Genomic DNA, 11,635 nt, shown 5'->3' with positions numbered 1-11,635 from the left:
CCCCCCTTTTATCTTTATACCGGAAGAAGCAAACAGGGGACGGTAGGGGACTTTTAGGATATGGTCAAGGATATCATAAAGAACATCTGTGCCAAAATTCAGCTTTATATCTCGCATTTCCGGGTTTGCATGATTTTTTGCCTAGATTTACTGGGCTATTACGTATGCTAGCTAATAGTATTTTCGACTTTGGTAACACTGAAATCAGATAGTCGTCGGCGGTTGTCGGCGGATTTCGTGAATCACTTCGATCGTCTCTCCCTCTCATCTGTCTGTCTGTCGTCCTACCGTCCTACCTCAATGCCCAATGTTGGTTGATGTTGGGTGTCGCAGACGTGTGTTTCATAATTTAATCCATATTATGCCTTTTAATTGAGATAAAAGTGTTATAACTTATTGTGCTGTGAGTATTATTGCAAAAAGGGATAATATTTGTTAGGCACTTGTCTCAAACGTACAATTTAACATCTTTTGCAAGACATCAAACAAGTAAGGTCAAAATATAAGTTATTGTATAAAAAATCAATTCAAGCGTTTTTGCATATTGGTGAATTTGCAGTTTTTAATATGGATAAAGAAGACAGTTAAATCTTTTTTGATCAGTGAGGTGATCGTTCGACGTTCACATCCCATAACATTTGGAAAACCGATTGTACTATCAACACCCTTTTGTTAGAAATTGATTCACATTTTGTCGAGGTGGTAAAAGGAATCGTCAGAACATTACACAATTTCTAGTCATCTGGCAGTAATTGATGAGAGTTTCTGTGGTATATGCACCTGTATTTTATAATTTGAAGATGGATTTATATTTTAACCAAATAAAATATCTTTATTATGTCAATTTTATTTGTGAATCTGCATCTCAACAAATCTAAACAATAGGTCACGATTTTCTTCAGTGAAATATCTTACCTTAAAAGAGGTAGAGAATAGACTTGATTAGTGAATCCTCAAAATTCATAGACTTCACTCAGTTTTAACCTGTAATCAGCAAGTCTCGTGGATACGTTTTTTCAAGTGTTAACTTTTCAGGATCCACCCTTACTTTCTTCACTGCTAAGAAACATTTTATAAACTTAGGATCTATATGCCCAAACTGTGAAAAAGTATCATAATCAAGATTTACTTTCAAACATATTTTTCGTGAAACTCATTTAAAGAGGTTAAGTTAAGCAAGCCTTCTGTGCATCGCAAGCAACGTTAAGCAGAGAGTAACTTGGATTTTACATTTGAAAAATCCAATAACCGCTCTACGATCTATTATTAAGAGAGGAATTAAGTTATAGGACCAAACTCACCACATAATTTGTAAGTAAGAATACCTTTCCTGGTGAAGATATTATCAAGGAACAAATCTTGTTTGGAGAAAAATAATTGGTATCTTACACAACATTCAATCAACAACCTGAAAAAATTGGGAGTTTTGAACAGAAGAGTGGTTGAAAGCAGTATGATTCAGAAAAAGTTAACTGTGAAAAATCATGAAGTGATATTCTGTGGTGAAAATGAACTGAAGAGGCCAAGAGTAGGATGGCGGAAACCAGATCCAGGAGACTGACAAAAGTTGACATTGTACAACAAACCTGATAGATGAAGAATACCTCGAGGCTGCAACTCAAAATGCAGTAGTATGGTATGAATTGAACTTCATTGTCAGTAACTTACATACCGTTTGTTTAAACTTGTTGTACTATGTAGCTAGATATCTGGCAACAGTTGTAAGGTATGGACAAAGTTTTGCTGTAGAGAAACTTTTAATGTTTTACCGTACTGACTTTGTAGGTTAAAGTGTTGAAACATTAGTGTATATTGTCGTACGCAATTTACAATTTCAGTATTAACTTATTTGAGAGAGTAACGTAAATTAGTTGGACATTTACTCCCATTAGTGTGAATTGACGCAAGTTTATACGCTCACCAGGAAGCGATTATAGAAGTTTCAAGCCAACCAATTATAAAACTACTTCAAAAATGCCGTCAACTCCCTCTCATCTCAAAATCGGTTTCCAAAGGAACACTTACAGCCGTGTCTCATTTGGCAAAAACATTCAAGAACAAGAGAGGAAAAAGGAAAAGAGTCCAGATATTGAACCTCTGAATGGTGAGTAACTTATTTGATATTTCTTTAGATTAATATCAACTCATTCTGTTCAAAAAAGTTTTTATTCCTACAAGTTCACATCATGAACCTAACTTATTTGGGGAAGCAGCTAGTTCCACTCTCAAATTTGAATTGTCACTTTAAGACACGATTGTCAGAGAGTGGAAACTCATTCTATAAGCCTAGATAAAGTGTATAAAATATCCTAACAAAACTTTTGGATAAACTATTACCAATTCAGGTATCAGGGTTGTGAGTATTATACATACCGTTACTATTTTTGCGTCATGTAGGCCTAATGTTTCATTGTAACTTTTAATGTAGACTGGTAGGCCCTAGTCTTCATTCTCTAGATCATGACATTTTGTCCTTGGTTTGAAAAAGCTTGATAGATGGCGATGGTCACAGAAAACGTACTACTATAACTTAACCCAGAATGCCAACCGCATGGTAAAAAGCATTAAGCGGTTTGAGAGAGGTTGCTATGCAATAGCATAGCAACACTGGTGGCGCTGCCTACGGATTGACAGGCAAATCTCTCTCAAACCGCTTAATGCTTTTTACCATGCGGTTGGCATTCTGGGTTATAGTAGTACGTTTTCTGTGCTATGGTTTATAAGGCACTTCAAACTAGTTTGTTGAATTTAAACCATCTTTAGGATGATTGGCAGGCCTATTTACCTAGCCTAAGTTACATCAGTACATATTATCATACAATTACCAGCCAACTGGGGAAAAATCAGAAATTGTATAGCCTAAGTAGGCCCTATAATAAATTTTAACGACGGGAGATCTTTTATCGATTGGATATAAGTAGGCTAGTTATGATATTTTTGTGACCTTTAGAGCTCACATCGTTGCTGCACTGTTCTGGTGTTTGTAAAAACTGTTTTGAGAGTCAATTGTAAGTCTCCTCAGAGAGTTGTTTAGTACTAGCCCCAAAAATGTTTACACAGCTAGTATTTTATTTAAAAATCGTGCTTAGCCTACATTGATTTGGGACCTCATCCATTAGAACTCTGTTCCCAATTCCTGGATTAAACTGTCACCAAGGTCTGTAAGGTAACAATACAGAAAAAAACACTAGAAACTAAATTATAGTCTAGACTAGTACAAGAATTTGAACATCCCTGAGCAATCAATACCTTAGCTCTTGCGGAACTTGTATTTTGCTATCCGTCATTTAAATTAATTGGTCTTCATCAACTCCATTGTCGTGCTTAGTTTCACCTTCACATTAATTGTTTTTTTATAGATTTTTTTCTAAATTTTAATTGTTGTTAATTGAAGCTAATTATACTACCTAGAGCCTATGTGTTTTGACATTTTAATCCTAGAACACCTGGAGTTGTCCTTATTATAGCATAACAAAATATTTTCATCATCCATGTTCATGTTTGAACCCTCTGAGCTGTTGGACATAATGTAAGACTTAATAACTTATGTTAATCCCGTCACAGCTAAAAGATTTTGACACATTAACTTAGTAGGCCTAGAAACATGGTTTAGTGTTAAAACACCATCGTCAGCTTAAGATAGGTACTTGTAAAGTTGATCAGTCGTTAACTTAGTCAGGGATGAACACAACACGGTATGCACGAATTACAATAAAAACAAAAAAACATTTTAAATGTTAAAATACAGGCCTGTTTTGACAAAAGAGTGATGGACCGCATAGGTAGCAAGGGCCAGACTTGCTACTTGCAGAGTAATTTAGTCTCATATATTTTCATGGCTTACTGGACATAGGCATAGACTGAATTATCAAAATTGTATTCCATTTCATTTTTTACATTGATAGTCTAAATTTGTTTCTTAAACTTGTTATCAAATCGGTCTTGCAAATTCCATGTCAGTAGCCTAGATCTTAAATAGTATTTGCCACAGGATAGTTTAATTACAAAGTTAGTCAGATGATATATAGACTAATTATTGTTATTTCACTATAAACCATTTAACTAAAAAATAAAAATAAAATGTTTTATACAGGCATTTGAAAGCTTAGAAATCAATACAAATCTTCCTGGATAAAATGTTAAAATATTTACAGGCCCCTGTTTAAATTAAAACATAGGCTACCGTGCATATTTTCCAACTAGGCCTATTCTAAACTGTAATATTAGAGAGGATAAGCCTAGGTTACTAGATATAAACCCTGTTAACACAAGCAATTATTTTGTATTTATTTGAGCTGTACTAAATTGATGCAGAATTTAATTGGATTTGGATTTACTGTACTAGGCCTACTTGTAAATATAGAATCGTCTCTGTGCTCGTAAAGTGAAAAGAAAAGTGATGAACCATGAAGTGTGAAATTCCTGAACTAGCTTGGTTGCATGTCACAAGTTTAAGTTAAAAACAGCTGATGTAGTCTGGTTTTTGCAGTGTTGTCATCTTGTAATCAGATAATGTTTCCGCTATATTTCTAGAGTTTCCTTCTTGGAATGTTTAGCAAGTAAAATATTGGATTATTGTACTTGGTATCCTACTAGGTATAAGAGTAACTTTTCACCTTTAAAAACAAGATTAATTTCTAAATTAAAAAGGGTATGATACTGTTAGCCTACTATTGATTATACACAGATTCTGTGCATATTCTGTGTTTATAGTCAATGTTGTTACTTAAGTCACCACTCTTTTTTTATTGTTTATTGGGTGATTTGAGACTAGGCAAGTGTTTTTAGATTAACTTAGGGCCACAAAACTTGCTAGAAGGAATTATTGTTTCCCAGATAGCCTGCTTGTAAATTTGAAGGCTTGTTAATTTTGCATTTGTAAAAAGATTATTCAACTAATAAAATTTTTTTTATTAATATTAGACTGAGACTTCAAAATCAAATGAGTTCTCCTCAGCAAATTGATAAATTTAATTCAGGGTCCACAACCAACCGTGCACAGAATCATGATGCATTTTCCCTCGTCAACTTTTTTTACTACAGTACCGGTACTGTAGATGAAAAACATGTATTAACCGGCATTAAATTTATGTTAGGGTAGGCCTACTAACTTACCTAATTGTCCTTAAAATATTAAAAACCTGTAGGTTATATTTAATTTTTTTTGTGAATTAAAAAAAGGCTTGTTTTGAGCCTCACCGTGATTTAGGGTACCACAATTATTAGGGTTAACATTTCTTTAGTTATATAATTAAAACACTAACCCAACTAACTTTCACTTAAAGGTGAATCAAGGTTGTGTTAGTAGTTTGTTATGATCCATTAGAAAGTTCACAGTAAGGTGTATTGTAAAGTCTGGTTTAGGATAGTTTTCAATCATATTAAGTTTGTGTAGATTTAATCCCAATTTCTTTTAGTTCTAATATAAAGTGTTAATGCAATCCCCATGATAATATCAATTAGTGTTAATGTAGCCAAAATATGTCTTACTTTGAGTGGAAAAGTCTTTTTAAGTTCACTTTTCTAAAAAAATCAGGTAACTAAAGTGAAATAAAATTTGATCTTTAAATGTAAGCCTACTGCAGAACAGACATTATTGATTAACTAGCAGAGTACCCGTAATTTTTACGGGGTTGGCGTATAAGTATAAAATGCTTATATTGCAGTTAAACTCGTGCTTTACGGTTGCAATGAGAGAGGACACGGTGCTATCATTGACATCTATAAAGTCAATGATAGCACATCTACCAATAGCTCTGTTCTACCATTGTTCTACCACTGCTTCTAAACAAAAAAAGTGAAATCCTCATTTTTTACAGCTTTTTGTTGCTGTAGTTGGTTCAAATTAGATGTTGTCATAAATGTAAAAAAAAAAAAATAATAGTGCTGCACCCTGTTGGTAAACCTTATACACTTTTTAATGCTATTTAATATCATACAACCAACTTGGGTAGGTGAAACAGCTGACAATAGTTATTTGTGTAACTAGTGGGCAAAGTGGCACTTTGCTGTACACGAGAGCAATGTTTACGCACGAGCCGCAGGCGAGTGTGGAATGATCTCGAGTGCAGCAAAGGCCTTTTGCACTTGTGTTACACATTATATTTTTCCTAAGTCTTTATAAAGCATATAAATAATTAGTCTTTCAAACTATATACAACAAGTTTTTAGGTTAGGTGTCTATAGATGTCTATAGATAAAAGTTGTGACTATCAATAGAATTTTATTATTTTATGAAATTTTCATTTGAAAATGGTAATTGAAAAAACCCTACCCCAGTTAGCATTACAAAGACTGAATGATTAAGGTAATATAGAGCACAATAATACAAAACCTAAAAATATTATCATACAGGATTCATGAAAAAGCTCATCATTCAACATGAAGTAAAAAGAAGAGCTCTATTTTTTTTACAAAATGGTAGGTTAATAAAAGTTGAAGGCAATTCCATATGTTGCCCAAAAATTGAGTAATAAGAGTTTGGCATTTTTTTATTTAACTGTCCGAACCCTGGTCTTTTAAACTTAATTACAAATGAAAAAATGTTTATTTACGAAAAAGCAAGACATATATCTTTTTAAATATCAATTGAGCTCTGTGTTCTATTGCATTATAATTTAAATAAATTGTTTGATTTAATAATTTTAAACATCCTTGACCAAGCAAACAGTTTACAATTTAGTTTGTAAACTCTCGGTTGGTTGAGCCAATCTCACGAGCAATGTGAGAAGTGTGTCTCGTAAAGTCGTAAATGAGAGTTGACAATTGCTTGTCTGCCACTCTTCAATTGATCACAAGTGGACAATTCTCATCCAATCTTCTTTGTTGACATGATTGTTTTCATCTTGTCCCACAGTTTTTGTATAGGCCAAGTGTCACTAAGGATTACAATATCTCAGCAGTAAAAATAAAACGATTGCTGAATCAAAGCAAATACAGTTTTAGATAAAGTGAAATGGATGTGCTATCATGAGATGTCAAAATATCTGATTGTGAATCAAAAATAAATAATGAAAAAAAATCGATTAAGTAACATTTAGTTAATAACCTTGATGACGTAATCATGTTTAGAAAAAAGGAATTGTATTTTCTTTTGTACACCTACATGAAAATTTCCAATGTTTAAAAATCAGGAAAGGTTGTAGAAATGATTAGGGTGAAGTGGGGTAAGTGGAACCAGGGGGCAAGTGTAACTGCAGCTTATCAATAACCGTAACTGATATGAGAAGTTTCAGCTTAATTGCCATCATATTCAGATATTGTGTTGTCTGGACCTTGTTTTAAGGTTCTTAACATTAAAAAGCTAAATAGGCCTAACATGTAAAAAATGTACTTTTTGAATTTTGAAAAAGCTTACATACGACCATTTGATGTAAGATGCAAAGGTCAAACTTTGACAATTTTTTTTAGACCGCCATCAAAACCGCCTTAAAAATATACCTATAAATAAAAAAACATAAAAACTATAGGCTTAAACAAAATACCTAGGCCTATTTCTTGGATTGTCATCAGTCTGTGGAAATGGGGTTTTTAGTAATAATTGATAAGTTTACAATTTAAAATAGGCTACTGTATTTCCCTATTTCACAGGTTTTTTTTATAGAAATAATAGGGTTTCTGTCTGATACAAAGCTTGATTAGAGGTTTCACTATTAAAAAAACATCGTTATATTGAGTTTTAAAAAAGCAAGTGACATTTTAAACAAATATAAAGCCTATTTCCTTTATCGTAGTAATGAAAATGAGCAAATTCGGTTTTAAGTTAACAACTTTCTTCACAAAACTTAAACAAATTTCAATTATAAAATATCATTAAGTGGGATGTATTTATTTAGATTGCTTTGAGATAGGCTTGGTCTTGCATTCCCATCTTAAATGATGATAGGTATTGATAATGAGGATAGTTTATAAGCCTATACACTACTTATCATAGGATATGTTTAATAGGTGATTGCAAAATCGTACATAGAGTGAGTTACAATTTAATTTTGTTTTGAGTAGTACCGTACCTATGACCTTTGACGTTTAAAAAATATTGTGGATGAAAAACGTTTAAACACTTGTATTCTTACTTTCTTAGAATAACTTGCTTGTCAGTGTTACCATTTTCATTATTAAGTCAAAGAATCCACAGTTTTTGGTGCGGAGACAAATAGCAACAAATCCATAACTCAATTGACAAATCAGTTTTTTTTTTAAATTTTATCTGTCCTTTAAAAACACAGGATGACAGGATCGATTAATTAGTTCTGCATCATAACTTTTTCTTTGCAAATGATCAAATAGAACAAGGAAAGAGAGAAGTGGCTGTGACTGAAACAATATTCAAGGTGGAGTGATTAAGGCTAATATTTTATGTTGTCGAGTCATATAGAGTGATTAGTGGAACGTCACGTGTTGTTTAGACTACGAAAGTTCAGTTCAGTTGTTATTTATCATGCTTGTATTGGTCTCTGAAATTTCCGTTCTGTTTATTAGACGTGTTCGGTATAGACTTTTTTTATATGTTCGTTGTTAGGATATTTACAACACCAAGATGGGAGATCCTGTTGAAGTTGTTTACTCAGGTATTATGATTGAAAACAAGTAAAAAAACCTTTAACTGTGTTTGAGTCTGTAAATTTGAATTGATAGCGTTGTATCTGCAAGTATAATGCTATTGTAATCATAAAACTCTTGTACCACGTTTATATTAACATTAGGTTTAATTAGTTTTTACTTTAAACCTTTAAATTGATTAACTTAAACCAATAACATAAGTAATTTGAAACAGTTTAGTGAATATTTGATAGCGTGTAATATTTTAATATCATTGAGACAGCAACTCTAAACTATTGTAAATTCGAACTGTTGGCGTAGATGATAAAAACCATTAGTTTTTTTTACGTGGCTAAATAATCTAATTTAAACCCCAATATGATGTTATTTTTTATATCATATTATCTTTACCTAGGCCTATACAAAAATAAAAATGTGAATTCAAATTTAACAACCAATGTCTCTGCTGTTTTAGTTTTTACTTCCTTGTAAGTAAAAGTATTAAGAATCTCAGACAATTTTCATATCTGACCGACAATAGTGTCACCGACTTGCGCTTCATTTATTATACCGTTCACAAAATTTAGGCGGTTTTAGGGGAAGAAATCTATCCTCTCCATGTCTTGGTCCTATCATTAAAACATAGTTGAATAGTTGATATTTGTCAAAACTTCAATCAGCTGCAACATACATTAAGCGGAAAAAAGTGGTGGGGAACTTCCCCTCGAATTGCCTAAATTTCGCCAACAGAGTATAAAACATGCATTTACTCTAGGATGGCCCGAGTTTTCATTGTCTTCCTGTTTAGTAGGGGTGCTTATCGGAGAACATTTTAAGAGTTTTGTGCCTTTTCTTAAATACCAGTATTTTCATTTCATAAATTTAAATTATTGCTTTAGTCACGGTTCAAGATTATTGTAATTTGTTATAATATTTATGTAGCCTATATATACAGTATACATATGTAAATATATATATATGTATATAGTATATATATAGTATAACAAAAATATAACAATGATAGCCCTTCTGTAATTATTTGAATCCACGGTGTAGTTTATTATGACTTGCACATTGGTTTTGTTAACTTTGCCTTTTCAATCTTTGCGTTCAAGCTTGCATATGTTTGAAACACACAATAGGAGATTGGCAAAGGTAATGTTAGTTTGGGTGATTCGTTCAGCAAAATCTGCTGGACATTGTCCAAGGTTTGGTCTTGACGGTCTTGCCTACTTATAACTTCCTTTATGCTCTACGTTGGTCTTTAAATAGGTTATTTAATTATCCCTTGCGAAATGAGGACTTAGTGGGGTTACGTCTCAAAATGAGTAGATAAGAAGCTACAAGTATTATAATGAGGAATTGCCATTAACTAAGCAAAGTAATGATCTAGACTAAGTTGTCACTTCTTAGTCGGTTCTAAATATGTTTTTAGTTTTTGAAAAATTTATTTTCTGCCCCTGAGGCCTTTCTTTGTATGCATATGCGTTTAATGTGACTACAGTTTTAAATGATTCTGTCAACATAGATTATTGTGTCTTACACATTGTAATGGTTAAGAATATAAAGTAGTGTTAAAGTTTATGAATAGATTATAATAATTTGATTGCGTAAAAAAGGTATTCTTAGGATAATTGACAAGGCTGTCATAATTGTACAAATTGCATTCACAATATGTGTTTAGTACAAACTAGGCTTTTAAACCGCTCAATTTTTTTATCAATGAAAATTAAAATACAAAATTAATTAAAACTGTATGTGATGACAGAATCATTATTCATACTAGTGTACCTGTTGCTCGGATTCGAGCAATTTCTAAGTATTACAGACGTTATTTATAAACGAATAACAGTCATAATTTCTGATGACGTTAAAATATTCGGTTCAAAGATTATGGAAATACTCAAGATGTAAATAACATATCGACAAAATCAACATTTATTGTTTATAGTGTTTTCTACAAATAACCTTTCTCATAACCGCATTAGCTGTTTCCAGACACATTATGTGTCCAAATGCCTAACAGCATGACTCCCTTTCCCATACCGCCCTGAGTGATAGGGATCCTTGAGATTCGCTGTAACCTTTCCTCTCCCCATCTTGGGCAAGTTTTCATAACTTTTCTTTCTTAAATTTGTTATATTTTAACACCTGTATGTATTCCTGGTTTTTCCTACTTCCTTAGCTACTTTCTAAACGTCTCAATTGTTTCCTTGTCACTTATCATGTTTTATTTTCTCATCTCTAGACCTATCTTATCCAAGACTTATTCCTGTTCTCTCCTATTTGTCTCCTGAAGTGAACCATATATATGTAAATACGTGACTCATGGTTTTTATTTCTCCAGATCTACATACTTCCTCTTCCACCATGTGAAATCTTAACAAATTCGCCTTGAAATTTTCCATGTCCTGTTACAAACTGCGTTTCAAAATGGCCCATCTACCAATCTTGTTCCAGTCTCTTTCTGGTGTTAGGTATATATCCAAACGTTTACCTTTAAAACGTTAACATAAAACACTCTGCTCCCAACGCATTTGCCACTCATCTAATCTCCTCTCTTCTATTTCCGATATAGTCCTACCCACCTCCTTGTCTTCCAAAATCAACAGTTTATGCAGTGATTATCCAACAGTCCTAAATTTAATGTGAAATCTTCAGGCACCTGTTGGAGAGCACACTTAAACCCAACACTGAAGGGTTCTTGCTGTATTCGGCTATCAACGACAATAGTATTATTTGTATTTTGTTCGCGTCTACCAGTTAAAGTTCGTCGGCCTCCTCTTATTGGCCGTCCTAGTCAACGTCTTATGTCGCCATTATGTCGAACGTTTTTTTGGTTATGTTTTGATTTCGTGCAAAATTTGTGTATAACCAGCCGTTTCAAATATTAGTGTCAATTTCAAAGTGGTATTCATCTGTTCAAATGGAAACAAACATTTTCTCCCTAAGAATAACATGGGAACTTTGAAGGCCACTGGGGCAGAGCCCTGATGGAATTCCAAAGTTTTTTTTGTTCGATGGCAAAACTACATGCTAAGACCTTTCTAACGACACCTTGGACATGGTGATTGGTAGCACCACCGCTCCAAAACAA

General features: G+C 33.0%; 1 protein-coding gene across 1 annotated transcript in view; it reads left to right on the top strand.

Annotated features, from left to right (window-relative positions):
- The first annotated feature begins 280 nt into the window (after window positions 1-280).
- LOC128990260 (polyamine-transporting ATPase 13A3) overlaps window positions 281-11,635 on the top strand; it is a 56,002-nt gene continuing 44,647 nt past the window's right edge. The window contains exon 1 of the mRNA XM_054412573.1: window positions 281-2,104. Within this exon, the coding sequence (XP_054268548.1) occupies window positions 1,975-2,104 (130 nt within the window). The 5' untranslated portion in view covers window positions 281-1,974. The remainder of the gene's footprint in view (window positions 2,105-11,635) is intronic.

The sequence above is a fragment of the Macrosteles quadrilineatus genome, unplaced genomic scaffold, assembly GCF_028750875.1.
Source record: "Macrosteles quadrilineatus isolate MER2022 unplaced genomic scaffold, UCM_ALF_1.0 Scaffold_3__2_contigs__length_128488019, whole genome shotgun sequence".
Taxonomy (NCBI): domain Eukaryota; kingdom Metazoa; phylum Arthropoda; class Insecta; order Hemiptera; family Cicadellidae; genus Macrosteles; species Macrosteles quadrilineatus.
This window is presented reverse-complemented; position numbering and strand designations above follow the sequence as displayed.